The sequence below is a fragment of the Rutilus rutilus genome (assembly GCF_951802725.1).
Source record: "Rutilus rutilus genome assembly, chromosome: 25".
NCBI classification, from domain to species: Eukaryota; Metazoa; Chordata; class Actinopteri; order Cypriniformes; family Leuciscidae; genus Rutilus; species Rutilus rutilus.
Window position 1 is genome coordinate 5,812,794 of NC_140229.1, and position 19,503 is coordinate 5,832,296.

At 38.0% G+C, this 19,503-nt stretch overlaps 1 protein-coding gene across 5 annotated transcripts in view; it reads left to right on the plus strand.

Moving 5' to 3' along the window:
* ssbp2b (single stranded DNA binding protein 2b) overlaps positions 1-19,503 on the plus strand; it is a 78,128-nt gene that overhangs the window by 52,957 nt on the left and 5,668 nt on the right. For all 5 annotated transcript variants that reach the window (XM_084401257.1, XM_084401255.1, XM_084401256.1 and 2 more), the window contains 5 exons: positions 778-867; positions 17,802-17,861; positions 18,190-18,256; positions 19,182-19,252; positions 19,337-19,404. In XM_084401257.1, coding sequence (XP_084257383.1) covers positions 778-867; positions 17,802-17,861; positions 18,190-18,256; positions 19,182-19,252; positions 19,337-19,404 — 356 coding nt within the window. The remainder of the gene's footprint in view (positions 1-777; positions 868-17,801; positions 17,862-18,189; positions 18,257-19,181; positions 19,253-19,336; positions 19,405-19,503) is intronic.

Consider the following 19,503-nt stretch of genomic DNA (forward strand, 5'->3'; position numbering starts at 1 on the left):
TACATATTTATTAATGATTTCTTTTAATATAATTAATAATAATAACAAAAAGGAATAATTATATATTATTTATTTCTATATTATTATTAATTCAATTAATTTTGATTATATATACTGTGTATATAATTATTTATTATTTATCATTATATATACATACATATTTGCTTGCATATTTTATTAATAATATTTTATTACAATAAATAACAACATTTATTTATTTTATTAATTTGAAAATATGAGGACTGAATTGGGTTGCAGCCTCAGAGTTTCGACATCACCAGAGGGAGACGTAAGGTCAACGGGCCGGCCCGTCATCCATCCACCTCTGCCTGTTCTGTTCGAGCGTTGAGTGTGTGGTTTACGGAGTCTAGCACAGGAACCTAAACGGCTCCCTCATTAGCTCCCTGCATGGGGTCTGGGGCCGCCCGTGGCTCTCTGCAGCCTCAGACAGAGTAATCCTGTCTCATTTCATGTCTTTCTGGCCTGCCATCTGACCTCTACCATCCCTGCCTGCTTTCTTTTATTTTTTCGGAGGTAGCTGAATGCGTTTTCAGACAGAAAGCCAGTTCTTCTGGTGGTTAGCAGCTGTTGACAGTATCCATGTGTCTGTCTAAGAGATGTAGATTTTGGCTTCCAGGGAGTGTTTGTTTATGGGTGTGTGTGTTTGTCCTTGAGTGGTGAATGACCATCACAGTGCAGTGTTACTAGCTGCTAGCTGTATGTGTGTGTGCTGGATGTGCTGTTTAACTGGAATTGTGTGTTTATTTGTGATTGCAGAGTGCAGCGGCAGCTCCGAGTCCTGTCCTTGGAAACATGCCCCCAGGAGAGGGTATGCCTGTCGGCCCCGTTCCTCCGGGCTTCTTTCAGGTACACACATACATATACATGCATATGCTGCATAGCTATGGAGAGCTATGATCCCGGCATTCTTAACTGCCATTTAGAAGGTAAAAAAAATAAAAATATTCATGATAATTTTGATTTAATTTCATTCTTTATCAATTAATTGGGATTTATATTTTCTTGCTAACTATCGAGATATGGACATTTAATGGCTTTCCTGAGGTAAATGTAATGTTACGTGGCATTGTTTACAAGCTGTTTTATTGACGTCTTTCCACAGTTGAAACACTAATTGAGGAATTTAATGATATGATTTAATGTTTATTTCATGCTATAACTAGTAAAAACTGAACTGAGGCACCCAAAACCCCATTTATTGTCTGAATTTCGTTATAATATTTTGTCCTAAAATGTATAGAATTTGAAAACTGAGACTTTGTTTCATATCAAAAGTAACAAAGCACAAAGCTCATTTTGATTGATTGGATGGGAGGCACTACAAATAATGCTTAGTGAAGTTTGTTTGTGCATCAACTGAAAACAGCATAGACTAAAATATATATTCTTGGGATTTAAGAGTCATTACTGGTTCATCAAAATGAGAATCGATTAAAATCAAGAAATCAATATTTTTAACCCAGCTCTACTTCATACTGTGCCGTAATGTATATTGTTTGCTATGGATGGTCAAGTTGAGTACATTGCATTGTGGATATAGTATTCCTTGAGGTGTTTTGTGGTTTTATACTGCAAAGTTGCATACTTCATGCTCACAGATTCATAGACATAATGCAAATCTAGTATGTGTCACGAACTGTCAGTTTCAGTTTTCATTCTCATGGACTTTTAGTTTGCTTATCTTTATTTCCTGCTGTCTTTGTTCACGTTTCCCACCACTTGTTTGTTACCATGGATATTCATTTAATCATCACAGCTGTTCGTATTTGAGTTTGTTATCAGTGTATACTTGAGTTACTTTGTTTCCTCAGTTCTTTGTCGGTTGTTGTTTGTGTTTAGAGCACACTGTTGCACATGCTGGATTATTCAGAGTTTATTTTATCATTAAATTACCTAGTATTTGGAAGCTTTCTGACTCTTCATCATCTTTGGACCTTCATCTATGTAACAAAACAACCGACCAAGAAAAAATGGACAATGTAGCAAAGTTTACTGCTGTAACCCAGAAGGGCCACGATTTCATAGATTATACTGAACAGTTCTGTCGTCTCGCCGTCTTTGACGATTAGACCCTGATATCGTTGTTTTGGATCAGCGCCAACTACCACCAGCCAGTAGACCTCCCAGACACCCAGGGACTAGACTGGAGGGAGGCCATCATCCGGTGTCTGGAGAGTGTCTACCCCCAATCCACACTACAGCCAGAGTCCAACCTACCACCACCCTCGACCTCGGAGACTTCGCGAGAGCCCTCCGGAGACGGAGAGTGACAGCCCGCCGGGATGAGTGAGCCAGAGCCTGAAGAGGAAGGGACAGTGCCAACCATCGCCCCAGAGCCGGTGCCCCAGAGTGTGTCTGACCAGGGATGTGAGCCAACGAGGACTGCCTGATGGATTTGGACACAGAGATACTGCCTCCCACCCTATCCCACCCGGAATTATCTGTCTGTTCTGAATCATCACTGTTTAAAGACAGCACTGAGACTGTTTCGTTTACCTGTCGAGAATTAGATTTACCGTTATTGTTCACGTCAAGCTTACCTCTGTTACCTTCACCGCAAAGCTCAGCCAGTCCTCCAGCCCCGCCTCTGTTGGATGCATGCAGCTCTTCGTCTTCCCCAGGAAAGCCTTGCTGTGACGTGAAGCCTCCGGTCGTACAACCACCAGCCCAAGCGAGAGGATTCTGTGGCTCCGCCTCCGGCCTCTGATCCCTTCGCTCTGCCTCGGCCCGTCGACCTGCCGGCTCTGCCTTGGCTCCTCCCATCTTCGGCTCTACCAGATACCCTTGACCTTGCGGCTCCACCGGGTTCCCTCGTCCCACCTGCTCCTCCTTGGTCAGTTGTCGCTTTACTTCCACCACAAACTTGAGAGTTTTCTGCTGTGCTCAGTCCCTCCACCCCTACGGCTACAGCGGGTTCCTCCTGCCCTCTGTCCTCGGGCACTCTGGCTCCTCGTCGCTGCGCCTTGATCTCCAGGGCCAGTGGTGTCGCTCAATACCATTGGCTTTTCAGCTGAGCCCTGGGATCCATCGGCTCATCCCCATTGGTCACCCGGATTTTGGCGGTCCCCTTTACAACGTGGCTCCTCCCGCCATCGACTCCACTGTGGGCTGTCGTCCCAACTGTGCTATGGGTCTCGGTAACTGGGCAACTACATCATCGCCTCCAGGGTCTCGTCCGTTTCCTTTTGCCACCTCCTATCACCACCTCGTCCACCTTCTTTCCCCCACCGTTCCTCCCTCACCTCCATCAGTTACCACAGATGGAGCCGGATCATTTCCATAATGAAAAACGCAATCTACCAAGAGCAGCGCAAATTAGCGTCTGGTTTAAGACATGCTTTTTTGGGGTGTTAAATAATGGTGCAAATACCAGTAAATTGACTAGCGCAAACCTTAGTAAATCACCTGGCATGATTCATTTAAATGCTTTACTCCCATAAATTTAGCATCTGAAAGGGAAACTCCTACAAATGAATATGCAAGAAGGTCAGGCGCAACACTTGAACACAGGTGTCCACACTTAATTTTTCACTGTGTGAAACCCCCAAAAGATATTAGTAAATCTGACCCTTGGTGTATTTGGGTAGTTGACATGATTTTAACGATTGTAACATTTCTATATCATTTGTATCAAATTATTGTATAATTATTATGTGTACATTAATAAAACGTAATAGTAATGTTGGACAATGTAAGTGAACTTCAAAAATGTTGAAAAACTTATAATAAATAAATGTTGACCAGTCACAGAATCTAAAATATACACTTTCCATAGTTATTAAAAATAACAATAATATACATTTTCTTTCAAAACTTCAACATTTTGGTTATATTAAATTTTAAATTAATATGTAATAGAAAATGTCTATTTTAGGTTCTGTATATTGAAAATGTATATTTTAGATTTCTGTATATTTTAGGACATTACAAAGAGCATAAAACCATTTCATCTACCCATTTGTACATTAAAGTAGTTTTCCTAAAGCTCACATAATCATAAATATGAGCTATATGAGCTGAGCAAATGAGTTTGCATACGAGTCATATTGCACAGACTCAGAGTGCCTAAGCATAACTTGCGTGTACATACTCATATTCCTTTTATCAACTCTCACTCTTGTATTTTAGGACAAATGTGTTTTTGAATCCTCTTAATTCTGTCTCCGTGAGCCATAACAAAACACACATGTGGCTTAGTTCTTGAAGGCTGAATGGTTCATTCTGAACAAATGTTCTTCTGTTCATTCTTACGTATGCGGTGCGATTGTGAAGTCCGATTCAGAGAAAATTGGTGTGGCCTGGTGTGGTGATCTATGGAAAAAACTGAGATGTGCTTTTCTGCTGTTCACATTTAGGTGTGTGTGGAACGCTTAGTAAAGTGTGGAATGCTTTGTTCATTTTGATTTGGTGCGCTTATGGCCTTGAATCACCTGTTTGACGGAAAGATGGGCAGATGTGATGTAACGCTTTGACCCAGATGCACCGAACACTCATTACCGAAGGAAAACGGAAACTTCCTCCAGGGGCTGTGTTTACCGCCACAGTTTGTGTAACTCAACACCTGTGTTGACATATGAGGTTTCGCTTTAGACGAAGAGTTCTTAAATCAGTCCCGTCAGCTTAAGGAGCGCTTATAAATCAGCCGTCTTTGTGTGTAACGTCCCCGTCCTAAGGAGATGTAGTATTTGACACCCAGTGTGTCGTAATTGGTTTGATTAAGAGCGACAGGATTCCAACAGACTGACTGACTGAAGCAGATCTCGAAGCTTGTGGCAGGGGGCACAGGAATCTCCCGCAGATCGCTAATGGTGCTCGTCTAATAGAACGATAAGCTAAGAAGATCAAATCATCTTTCTTAAGTGGCTCAACAAAGGCTCATCTGCCTCCCGTGGTGTTTGACTGGAACAGTCTGTCTTGGTTATCAACCATTGATTTTGCTCCGTGTGTACAGTCGCACGATTGTCGTCTATTTTGTATATTAAAAGAGTAGTTCACCCAAAAAAATTAAAATTCTGTCATTTACGTTGTTAGAGAAACTAGAAAATGCCGGGCCGTCTGTTTGAGGAATGACTAGTCCCCTAGAAGACAAAGGATGTTTCTGGAAATTAACATTTAAACTCTCTCTTGGGAAATTAACATCCCCATCCTAGACGCAAGTCTCACCTCAGTGTCGTCTTAATCTACATCTCTTTCCCTTGACCCCCTCTTCCCCCATCTCTTCTCTCCACATGCTGAGATCATCTGAAATTCACCCAAAAACCTATATGATTTAATGTGAACAATTGTCATACAACACTATACATGTTTGGTATCATTTGAAATGTCTCAATGCGGCTGGTACGAAGGTCCCCTTCCCAAAGTAGTAAACCAAAAGGTAATAAAGTTTTTAAGAGTTTAGAGATATCTTGCTTACAGAGAAGGGTGGGTCTTTCATGCAAATGACATCCTGTCCTCAAAAGGTGTAAACCCATTTTTAGCATGTTTCTATTTGAAAGAGGTTTCTGTCTTGGTCTGAGTATTTAAAGAGATGTTTCAGATGCAATCAGATCAGCCCGTAATGCTAAATGCCTTTCAGACACTCAGCATTATGTATACTATTTTCCTGAGTCAGGTATTCATCTTTATTGTATTTGATGTTATGTATTTGATGTAGATTACGTGTATCCATTGTTACCGCAAATCTGTGTCAGGTTAGTAACGGACTAGAGTCCAGTTTTGAGAGGAGCATAGGGCTCAACAACTGCGATTTTAGAGATCCGGCTAACACTTGGCACTAGATCAAGTGTACTTAGACTGTAAAGGTTTTCCGTTTAGGACAACAAAATGTTGATCGACCAACCTAAATAGTCTCACCTCTGTTTAATGCAATGTTATTCTGGTTAAGTGTATGTGGGAAACCATGGCATGACTAAACCATAGCCACTATCAGAGAAGTACTGGTCGGCTTACTGTATATCTGTAGTAGTGGTCATGACCTCTGACTAGAGATAGTCTTGCTTTAATTCAAGTGTATACAGATCTATGGGGACTAAACAAAATACTTTTTGATAGAGTAAGCTTGAATGCGGCCTTCTAAACAGTATAGTCAATTACCTCTGTCTAGTGACCAAAACTGGCGAGTTTGTGAATAAAAATAAAACGGAACGGCATAAAAATGAACGGCCGGTGTGAGGACCCTGTGCGACTTTGGCACACGAATGAACGAGTACAATATGAGTAAAAAGTTAAATAGAATAATCAAATGCGTAGCTAAACTATTATAGTATAAATGATCAATAACCAATTGACATTCCAACCTAAATTCGAGGTTGTGATAAAATGGAGTCAGATTTAGAAATTAAATTACTTTGCCACGCTGAAAAGACAATAACACGCAGTAAACCTTCACCCGCCATTGGAAACCATCGTTGGGCCAATTGGGCGGGCCTTACAGCGTCGTTTGTCTTTCTTTCTTCTGAAGAACACGAATGAAGATCCATTGCAGAACATCCAGAGTTTTCCATAATGGTTGCTGTTAATCTCCAAAAAAAGTTCCACGGAAGAAAGAAAATGAACATGGAACGACATGAGGTTGAGTAAATGATGACAGAATCCTCATGGTGGGGGGTTGGGGGGGACGACGACTAACCCTTTAAAATATGTTGGCCATGTGTTGGCGAATTGCTGGAGCATTTCTGATGAGGTTCAGACTAGCGGGGAGGCTCTGGGACCACACATGCACGGAAACGAGGTGAAGGATGTTGAATCCGAGATGATTCCGGGGCAACGAGAGCAGAAGAGCAGCAGATGCATTATTAAAGGCGCTGCATCCGCATTCTGCTCCATTCCAGCCTCTCATCCTTAACTTTCTCTTCACTCCCACTCTCTCCTCTCTAAGAACACTGAGGCGTGTCATTTCTCGCTCAAAGACGGTATTGTCCCCCGAGACGTCCTGTCCTGCCCTTAAAATGTGTTCTCAGAGCAACACCTAATTCCCAGCTGGCCCTCGCCCTCCAGTGCCCCGTGGCTGATGGCATGACCTAATGTTACTTTCTCTCTTGGAAACAGTATGTGCATCTGTATTAAAGATGGAATAATACGCTATGAAGCGGTGCAGTAATGCCAAAATGGGAAGTGCTTAACGGAAATGCTAAATTTTATTGCACATACTGCTGTACAGCTGAGCGAGATTGTAAACATGGTTTCCAAAAACTTTCTCTCATATGATGCAATGGGAATGCCTTTCAATTTAGTGAATTCAGAGGGTTCATGTACATGAACTGAATGAAATCATTGATTCTACACAGGGACTACAAGGTTTGATTCTCTTAATTTGGCAGTTTTTATATATTTGTGTGTGTGTGTGTGTGTGTGTGTGTGTGTGTGTGTGTGTGTGTGTGTGTGTGTGTGTGTGTGTACAGGTTTGGCTATGTTTGGCCAAATATCCTCACTTATATAGTGAAATATAATGACTACGGGTGTAACGATACCCTCATGTCACAATTCGATACATATCACGATACTGAACTCACGATACGATATTATTGCGATACTCCAAGACATATGATAAAAGGTTAACAAAAAATGTAGTGTTGGGGTGGAATTGGGATGGAATTGAATAGGTTTTGACTTGGTGCTGGTAACCCAATGCACAGGACAATGGTGACACCAGAATAGAAATATTGATGATTCTGAAGCTGAAAATACAGAATTATTTTAGACAAATATGCTTGCACTCTTTCACTGACTATATACAGTACATTTAAAATAATGTAGGCCACTTTTTACTGGTAACATTTGGCATTATCAGGAGCCACAATGAATGAATTTTGATTTTTTTTCTCACAGTAATTTTTATTTTGGGTGAACTATACACAATACATATTGTCATCATCCATGATACATATTGTTGCAGTTTTGTATTGCGATGTATTGTGACACGATATATTGTTACACCCCTAATAATGACAACTAACAAGTAAGGACATTTTTCTGCTCCTCGCCACTTTTAGGTGTAATTATGCCAAAAGTTATCTAATTACAGTAATTTAATTACTTTTCCCTTGAAAAAGTAAAATAAGGGATTACTCTTAATTTTTCTGTAATTTAATTAGTTACTTCTGATGTGTAGGTCCATTAAATACTGTAGAGACTATTGAACAATTCTATTAAAAACAAATAGTGTATTTAACATCAACATTTGTATGTTTTTAATGTAACCTTCTCCCTTTACACACTTTGGTCAGTTCAAGAATAATTTATACAATTTTATATTGTTTATGTGAAAGAATCATAAGTGCAGCTTCGTGTCTATTGTTTAAGTGGTCCTTGTCTTTGCCCAAATCCTTGTCCTTATGGGGATATTTTTTGGTCCCCATGAGGAAAACAGCTTATAAATCATACTAAGTGATGTTTTTTGAAAATGTAAAACTGCGGAAAGTTTTCTGTGATGGGTTTAGGGGCAGGGTTAGTGAAGGAGGATATTAGATACAGTTTGTTCAGTATAAAAAAATCGAAAATCTGGCAGGTCACGTTAGTCAAGCTCGTATCAGCTGACTCTCAGCTGATCCACGTCTACCTATAGGAATACGACGCCTATCACTGTATTCATATATAAGCTCTCTTCGGTATTATCAGCTGCTATCGCATTTCTCAGGAGCGAATTACCCTCCTCCCTCCCCAGCTCCTCCTCTCGTCCAGGCAGGATTTGGCATTCTGATGCCCCTTGAATCAGACTAAATTCTCGAATGATGTTGTACATTAAAATATTGACAATGATATCTGCAATACATTCATGTTGGTTCTGTTCTGTTTACCCTAAGGGGGGTTATCGCTGCTCTCCTGCTCTTATCCATGCTAGGCTATCCATGCTTGCCCAGAACAGAACCATACCGCCAATCCAAACTAATTGTCAATCGTATTTGACGATAGTGATCCTGACAGAATTCATTATGTCTATGGAAAGTCCCCATAAAACATGAAAACACACTATTTTTCTTTCATGATGTGACATATTTCACATATTTTAAACAACTTTCAGGAATTGATTGGATCATAATCATTGGATCATCCGTTTCAGAGACGGAGCGAGCTAATTATATTTTGATAAAGACTCTGAAGACAGTATTAAGAAAGTAAATTGGGTCAATTTTGATGTCATGTTGACTTTAAATTTGCCTTGTAGTTTGAAAGTATCTTCCCGAACACCGCTGGGTTGTAACAAACGCGTCCCCCTCTTCCATGTGGTCAAATGAGGACAAGTATTTGCTAGCCCTTAATCTTAAAGCTCAGACAGTATGAAGAAACGCACAGACCCATCGGGCCTGTGAATGTGAGCAGAGTGAATGCATATATACTGTATGTCTGTATAGGTTGGTGTGAGTTTGAGTAATTCAGGCAGATGGTTTGTCAGTCAGGTGTTCTGTGGATGCTCTGTGGTTGTGCTACTGCAGCACATCTGCGCTGGAAATGATTTTGTGTCAGAAACACTCATCGGATCATCCAGTTCCTAAACTTGATTCTTGGCTTTCAGCACTAAAGGATTGAGACTTTAAAGCGCCATCTGTTTAAGCCTTGTTAAATCAGCGGGTGCAATCAGAATGTGTATGTTCATGCATAAATATATACATATTAATATATACAACATGTTCTACAACCTGAGCATCTGCGATGAGACATGCCATTAGCATTGCGGTATTGTTGAGGTTTTAATGATGGAAAATATGATCAGCGGAGAAGGCAGTATCATAATGGAGCGTTTCAAATAAGTTTTTCTATTGTTTTGTCTTTGTTGTAGTGAATCAGCCTCTGCAACAGTCTTTGATTTCCAACAGACTGTCATTAGATCAAACAGAGAAGTTTAGCGTAACAGTGCCTCCCGAAGGCCCGAGAGCCTCATAACACTGTCACTCAACCGTTTGTCTTTACTAACTCCACTTATCTTTAGCGTTTTTGATCAGTGTTTTAATCACCTGGTGTTTTGATGATTTTTTAGTTGATGTATAAAGTCACATTAACTATGAACATGTGCCGTTATCACTTTTTGTCTTTGTTTTGAACATTATCCCCCGGTTTCACAAACAAGGCTTAAACTAGTCTCAGACTAAAATGCATGTTTGAGCTGTTTTAACTGAAAGCATATATCTTAAAATATCTCAATGCCATTGTTTTGTCTCAAGATTCACACCAGTAATGTTCTAATGTTCTAAGGCACGTTTATAAAAGCTAACTGAACTAAGGCCTAATCCTGGCTTAATCTAAGCCCTGTCTGTGAAACCAGACCTATATCTATTGTTTTATCATTTCAAACCTAATCTTCTTTCTTCTTTTTTTTTGAGAAGTTCTGTGAAGAAGCTATTTACTTTTAATCAAATGTAGTGACATTCATGTAAATTATGTCTAAATACATTTTTGAGTGCTCAGCCTTCCAATAAAAATTTTCACAAATTTTTTTTTTAATAATAATAAAAAAAAATAATATATATAACTTATATAACATGCTTGTAATGTGTATATATAACACAAATAGATTCATTGTAGTTAGCTATACAATACGTTTTAGTAATCGTGAAGTGACATCACTATTTTTTTTTTCATGATGTGACGTATTTCTAAATGAAATGGAACTTTTGGACTTTAATTTTATATATATATATATATAAATGCTTTGATGGAAAATGTGCTTGAGCTATTTTCTTTGAATCAAATGTAGTGACTTTCATACAACTTTTTGAGCATTTTGTGCTCTTTGGATATCAGTGATTTGTCTCTTTGCATTCTACTGGGCGGAACAGGGGTGTCCAGCAGCACTTAATATTTCATACGCATAATTTGATGTAACTTGATAACGGGGAATAGATGGTACTGCAGCAGGGCTGGAGGCCTCAGAGATCCTGCTGATTAGAGTCAGAGTGAAGCATGCTGGGTATTACTCTCCTCCGAGTGTGAGATACTGCTCTCCCACCAGACTAATGGAGATGATTCACCCAAGGGAAGCTTCTGGAGTTCTCCGTCTTTATCCATGGTTTCAAGCTGTTTTATTTGCAGCAGCAAAGCAATGATGTGCACAACTTGTAGACAGAAGAACATTCGATGGATATGCTGGGTCAAAAAGCTTGTAATTGGGGCAGAACCCTCAGAGGTACACCTGCGTTACCCTTTAACGTCATCAGAAACATATTTATACCTTATCTACCCATCGAGGGGGTGCAGCGGGTCTAGAGTTAGTGTCCTGTCCCAATGACAAGCTGACACATTTTAATAGTATACATTAAATGGTGTTTATTACTTATTTTTATATTTATTTAGGTCTGTATCACAAATATTATCCTTTTTAGGGGTGCACTGTTGTTGAATTTTGATACCGATGAGCTGAATTTTTTTTTTTTTATTGAATATGTATTATATAAATATTATTATGGCATATAGCCGATAAATGGTCGATATTATAAATGTATACTTTTTTTTTCTTTTTTTTTTACTAAAATAAATACTTTATAGGATAAAAGAGAATATATGCATCATGATACTGTAATGTGCATTGTGAAAGATGCATAAATGTTTCTTTGAATATTGGCAGATAAAAGATATGGTACTGATATATCTTGCATAATCATTTTTCTAATTGTCATTATTGAATGAATGACATTATCTATTATATTATTATGTATCATAGTAAGGTAATGTACAGTATGATTGATGGACAAATATTAATATAATATAAATGTTTTAATTATATAAATATCATATGGTCTGAATATGCCTATATTATATTATATTATATTATATTATATTATATTATATTATATTATATTATATTATATTATATTATATTATAGTATATTATAGTATATTATATTATAGTATATTATGCATTATAATTCTGTAATGTACAGTATGAATGATGGACAAATATGAATATAATTGAATTATATAAATATATTATTATATTGCATCATAATATTTAAATGTACAGTATGAACAATGGATATTTTTATATTATATTATATTATATTATATTATATTATATTATATTATATTATATTATATACATTAATGTCTTGATGTTTTGAACCAGTTCTAGATTGGAAAGCTTTAAAATAACAAGTATAGATTTACATTATCATTTATCGGCCGCAAAAAAATAAATAAATCATAATTTCTGCCAAAAATGTCTATCCTTGTGTCAGTGCATCCTTGATATTAGACTCTGATGCATGTTCACTTTGTTATAAAAATAGACTAGTCTACTGGCATGTACGGACACACTCCAAATTCCAGCCTTAAGCCGGATCACCTTCTTGTTTTGCCAAAACCTGTTAGAGAGATGAATGATTGTGCCGGTGTGTTATTTTTAGGAAGCTTAAGCCATGAATAATGCAGTGGACAGATATTAGATTAATGAAGGACCTGTTCCATTTTATTCTGGCTTTTAGATATTAGACCTGGGCAGGCATTCATAAAACATCATAGACCGATGATCTGGGGTCCGTGCTTGTGGTCGGCGGCGGTATATATACGGTACTTAAAAATTTTGGTTCCTGATCAGCAGGGCTTGTAACCTGAGGGTAGTAAACATGGGCTGAGAATGTACTCTCTTGCTGGTTCTACCTGTAAGGAGACCTTTCTGTTCACCTCGGTGAAGTCCACAGACCTCACTCATCCATTATTAAAGAGGACAAATGCAGGCCTCTCACCTCGGTCCATAATTAATCAGTGACTGTGAGGCGTCCAGGGCCGCGGTGAGCATGTCAGACAGCACTGAGACACCGAGCCAGATCCCTGAGAGCATGTACCGCTTCTCACATAGAGTTACTGTGATACGGCTCCCGGCAGAGAGACAGATACACACACACTCTTATTCTAGTCTGGGCACATCATGATCTAGATTTCAGAAAATTAAAATATAACTTTATACAGGGCTTGACATTAACACCCGCCAAATACGGGTGTATTTCAGCAGTGGCGTGTTACGCAGCCACTCCTACTTTGGCTGGTTGAATTTGATATAATATACATTTTTCAATTGTAGTCTTTTAACCTGTTAACTAGCATCGGCCCTTGGGCGGGCCGTGTCTATACTTTCATTACTACTTTTTACCTTTGTTTTATAACAGATATTCAACTGACTATCATAAACTATGCATCATTTGAAAGCTAAAACACTCAAGAATCATGTTCTAAACTTGTTTTTGCAATCAATACACCAGAGAGGAAAGGGTTAAATTAAAAATGCAGAAGGACTGGTATTGTAAACATGAACAAAATGAACGGCGATACTTATCTTTCATCTCCTGTGGTTCAGATCAGTTCGGACGAATCCAAGAAACAACAGCATACATTTCAATGTAAGGGTCTACTCTTCAAAATGCATCCCACTTTTTAATCCAAAACTGAAATGTCCTCCTTTGTTTGCATGAGCGTTTTCGAGATAGAGTTCGCATCATGTTCATTTTCAATGAAATATCGATTCTAATCGGTATTCCAACACTCAGAAGCCAAACGCGGGTGTATTTCAGCAGTGGCGTGTTACTCCTACTTTGGCTGGTTGAATTTGATATAATGTACATTTTTCAATTGTAGTCTTTTAAAAACTACGTGCAATCTAGTGTTATCAAAAATATCGATTTTTCGATACATATTGATATTGAAATATCTAAAACACTTCTACAAGATACACCCTCTCGCTCTCTGACAGTGATACACACAAACCCGCGTCCCTTAACTCACTCATTTAATTTGTTTCCGGATGAATATTGTTGGTGTTACAGGGCTTGAATTTCGGCGAGGGATTGTGCGTATTTAGCATCATTTTACTCATTCCCGTAGATGTTGTGCTCACAACCAAAATGCGTGCACATAAAGTACAGTGCTATGCATAAGTTTAGACACCCATGCTAAAGTTGACTAAAAAGAGGAATAAAAAATCATCTTTTGGAAATTGAACTTAATGCCTTAATTAAAAAAATTAGGAAAAATCCAACCTTTAAGGACACCAATTTTCTTTGTGAATGAATAATGTATCGTAAATATATAAATGTTCTTCCTTAAAATACAGGGTGCATAAGTTTGGACACCCCTATGTTAAATTCCCATAGAGGCAGGCAGATTTTTATTTTTAAGTATTTCTTTTAATTTTTTTTTTAGGATACTATGCATCCTGATAAAGTTCCCTTGGCCTTTGGAATTAAAATAGCCCCACATCATCACATAGCCTTCACCATACCTAGAGATTGGCATGGGGTACTTTCCATAAGATCATCTCTCAATGCAAATCAAACTAGCTATTAGACTAACTGAAATAAAACCATGCCAATCTCTAGGTATGGTGAAGGCTATGTGATGATGTGCGGCTATTTTAATTCCAAAGGCCAAGGGAACTTTATCAGGATGCATAGTATCCTGGATCCATGAAGTAACTGGCCTTTAAAAATAAAAATCTGCCTGCCTCTATGGGAATTTAACATAGGGGTGTCCAAACTTATGCACCCTGTATTTTAAGGAAGAACATTTATTTATTTACGATACATTATTCATTCACAAAGAAAATTGGTGTCCTTAAAGGTTGGATTTTTCCTAATTTTTTAAATTAAGGCATTAAGTTCAGTTTCCAAAAGATGATTTTTTATTCCTCTTTTTAGTCAACTTTAGTATGGGTGTCTAAACTTATGCATAGCACTGTATATTGGCTATTTAAAACAGTATGATGGGTCCGTGCGTCAGATCTTAAAGTGACACCAGCCTAATAATGAAATTGAAATATTTATAGCAGCCTAATAATAATGAAATTGTGGCCAGTGAAAGTGGCTCGTAACTTTGGAAAACCACTAGACACATGTGGCTAGTGAGCAAAAAAGTTAGTGTCAAGCCCTGCTTATAGATAATTAAGTAATTTTTCAGGTCCAAACTGTTAGGAACACCTAATACAGTTAGCCAAAACATCAAATTCCTGGAAAAAAAACTGTTTTAAATGTATTTCTAGTTTCGTTCTGCGCTACAATATTGCATTTATGTAGATTCCACTGATCTTGTGTTGAGTAAAACTTTGTGAGAGATCAGTCAAATGGTTTAAAATGGTCTGAATTATTCATTAGTGAATCAGTTTGCATCAAAATGCTTTTAACCATGCACAAATGCTGCAATCACTCTAATAAAAGTGCATTGGTCAAAAAGAGTGAGAACCCTGAACACATGTGAATTGTAAATCTAATAAAGTGATAGATAATGACTGTTTTTATGTTTTATCGATGTATCCGCCAATATGGATCCTGAGCACAGAAAGGGAGCAGCCTGCTGTTGCCATGGTTACCTCTTAAGGTGATCGCGACTGTTCAGCGGCACAGGAAAATCCAAACTTACTCTTACTTTTTTGTTTTCGGAAATATTCCTTATGTAGTAGCATTGAAGTAAGAAGTATTAATACTGACCTCCCAACCTTTTGTTTAGACTTCAATAATTCTGCTGGTATTTTATAAGAGCTGCACAGATATACAGAAATATGGCTGACATTTTGAACATATCCAGCACATTCAGGTCACAACATGATCTCTCTCCAAGTCTACGTTCTCTTTGATGAACAAAGAAATGCATTTTCATGAAAACAGTGTGAAGATGTCCAAATTTCACATAATAATGACTGATTCTCATTGCCCTTAATTATGGATAGACGTTGGCTCTGAGACAGATCGGCCCCTCGTCTGAGCTTTGATCTCTGAAATGAGAATCCAAAGCCTTGTGAACTGATCACTTTTAACTCTTCACTTGTTTACAGAGAGGTACAACGTCACAACAAGACTCTATGTATAAAAACTCTGGGGTCAGTAAGAAAGAAATTAATACTTTTATTCTTTCTATAGCTCATCAGATTGTTTGATGTGGTTTTGACTGTGCAGAATCTCAACTGAGATTCTCAAACTCAAACATACATGATCGTTGGTGTTTTCAGATCATCTGCGAATTTTTGGCAGAGTAGATTGGAAAGATGAAGTAAAACTCGGGGGATTGAAACTCTTGGCAAGATGAGCTCAGAGCTCCTATAGGCTTGTTAAAAACTAGTCTGTAATATTTTGTCTCCTCTTCTGGTAAAGTTTTTATTTTTTTAACTAGATTTTAGTCTCTTTTTTTATATAAACAATTTTCCATGCTGATATAGTCACATAGTCACAACTCAAACCCCGCTTTTTATCGCTTAGGCCGTGTGTCCACCAAAGCGTTTTTTCACGCGGCTGGCGTATTTTTCCAATTGTTTCCAATGGGAGCGTCGCATTTTTAAAACGCCATGAGCGTAACGAGTTTTCACTCTGTGATTTTACCGATCACCGAGAGTTGGAGAATGTTCAGCTTTGGGTAAAACGCAGCGCTCATCACTGTCACTTTTTACCCAATCGTCCAATCACAGTGGAGGAGAGGCGGGACTAATACCACACTGACCACACATTCTGCTTGTACAACGTCAACAGATGACAACAAGAAGCATAATATGTTAAAGAAAATATGTTACATTGTATCGACATTTTAATATAGAATCAACACAGAAACTAAATATGTGTGAAATGTGATACTATTAACACATTCGCGGATATTCCGTATCATAACAAGCAAAGCGCCCACAGCTAGGCGTTTTCATCAGAGCGCCTAGCGTTTTCAGCTGGCTAAAAACGCTTTGGTGGACACAGCCTTATTTCTGTATTATTTCAGAAGATGCGCAATAGCGCCCCCTACCGTATAACAGTGAAAACACAGAAAGCCGGAAATTTCCGTCAATGGCGGGGAAAGAGTTATGCCTGTACGATTTTGAGATGTTCCAGATGAAACATGACCAATCGTGGCGATTTCTTTGGTTGTGGCTCCTATCGGTGGTCTTATGTCGTACAGTGAGAGAGGTCATTCACGGTCTTGCGACCAAAGATAGCCTGCGGAAAAAAATTGACAGTATCAGAAATGTATCATGATCATCTCACAGTGTGTTGCCGCGACCTACGTCTACTGACTAGCCAATAAAAATGCAACATGAAATGGTGTATTGATCAACGCGACATGGCGCTAAAACTCAAAACTACTTACCTCAAGCTTCATTTGCATGCCAAGTTGGCCTCTTTTCCCTAGCCATGACCATATTCTCCGCTTTCACTTCATCTGCTTTTTTTAGCGCACATAAAAACCACAATTGCCAAAGTGTGATTCATCTTGCTCTGTTTGTTTACCACTAGCGCATGCTAATGACGTTTTATTCTTCTATATGCGTCGTAGCCTACAATTCAATCATCGGTGTCATCATCGTACAGTCTGCATACATTGTCGTACCCAAGTTTACCAGATCCATGTCGCACAATGTGATTTGTAATGATCTTATAGGATTGCCGAAATTGCAGGCATTAAGGACGTCTCATCATCATCTTGACTTATCCAAGGAAAAAAGTCTATATATGGTTATTTTCTTGAGCCTCTTGGTCTTAGATACATATAGTATGTTTACTTTGTCATCAAGGGTTTTTTCTTAATCTCACCTCAGACGTGGAGGTGGAAATGGCCTTGTTCGGTTGGATGCTTGGAAATAATTGTTTTCTGTTCTCCGGAGACGTTCTCGGTGCTATTGATCTTGCTGGTGCTTTAAGTAAATGCCCCTAGAGCTGAAGAAAAGCTAGTTCAGTTAGTTCTTAAAAAAGACTACATAGATGGTCAGATGGTGTTTTTTCGTGAGCCAATACAGAGGAATGTTTCTTAATTTTGGTTTCATGTTGACTTTAGAGTAAGATGTTTTTTGCTAATTATAATCATATATGATATCTCTTCTTTGTTTCTAGCCTTTCATGTCATCGCGCTATCCTGGCGGCCCCAGACCACCTCTCAGAATACCCAATCAGGTGCGTATCCGTTTGTACAGAAATACACACTGATGGTGGAGTGATTGGAGTTTTAAATGTTTTATTTTAGTCTTGTCTAATTAACTTGCTGTGAGTCATACTAAGACTTTTCAGCCAAGACTAATATCTCCCTCTAATAGTACTTTTGCTGTCCCTTAAGGCTCTACATTATATTTCCAGCCAGTCATACTGTCTCGCTCGTCTGAATGTGATATTTTGGGTCCTGATCTAATGTCATAGCCCAAGGGCAGCTAATGGGCCTCAACTACCCCTGCTTGGACGATGTTGACAAATGTATGTTAATTCGTACTGTATCTCACTGGTTCAGGCATTAGGTGGAGTCCCTGGAAACCAGCCGTTATTACCCAGTGGCATGGACCCATCAAGACAACAAGGTTTGTTTGCGAATAATTAATTAAACCATCTTATAGGGTGAAATGTTTGGTCATATTTATCACCAAAAAATTAAGAAATTATATTTTGCATAAAGAAAGTCGAAGCCTATTTTAGGGCCGTTAAGATTTTCTCCATTATGACATTATTTTCTTAGCAATTAAGCACTTTTCCCCCAGAATTCTCATTACCGTAATGTGGAGGGGAAAAAAATCTCATTCTCATTATGGTAATGCATTAATGGAAATCAAGTCTGGACACAATGATGTTTTTTTTTTTTTTTTAATTAGCATAAATTAAATACTTCCACGATGTTTAAATACTTTATAATTGATTTTATATTTTTTTATTTTATACTAACTGAAATTAGATTCAATTATTGATGATTCATTGTCATGAAAATATTAATCAGGGTGTGGTGCAATATTATTTATACATTTTTCAACATTTCTTGACAGCTTTCATGAGATTTACCATAGGAAACATTTAATATTACCATATGAAATATATTATTATTATTATTATATTCAAATATATTTAGAAACATATAGAATATTTGGGAAGAGATGAGATGGGTTTTTTTTACATTTCTTGATAGCTTTCATGAGATTCACCTTAAGAAAGAAAGTAAATTAAAGTAGGCTATATATATTTCCATATTAAATATGGTATTATAAATGTATTCATTTTTAATAAATAAAATGTAATAAATAAATGTAGACATTTTTGGGGAGGTGATTTTTTAAAAAACATTTCTTAGGCTCTTTCATGACATTCACCTTGAAGTTTGTTAACACCAAGAACAATAACTATAAAGATAACTATAACAATAACAATATTAGCCTCCATTTCTTGAAAGCTTTTGAGATTCATCTGTCAATGTGTTTGCCACTTGCTAATTTCCTCATTTCCATTTTGATTGGACAGGTCATCCAAATATGGGCGGAGCTATGCAGAGAATGACTCCGCCCAGAGGGATGGTTCCTCTTGGGCCACAGGTAAGACCATAGGTTTGGATCGCTCATCTTAACCATGTGCAAAGACTCTTTGCTACATTTCTTCTTTTTTTGTTATTGTTCCAGGCATATGGAGGGGGCATGAGACCACCACTCAATGCTCTTGGAGGTCCTGGGATGCCTGGGATGAATATGTACATACTTCTTGTTACACTAACATGCATTTGCCATAAAACAAAGACTATTTTCCTACCATAGCCTTAGAAAAGTTAATGAGTACAACACATCTCGCC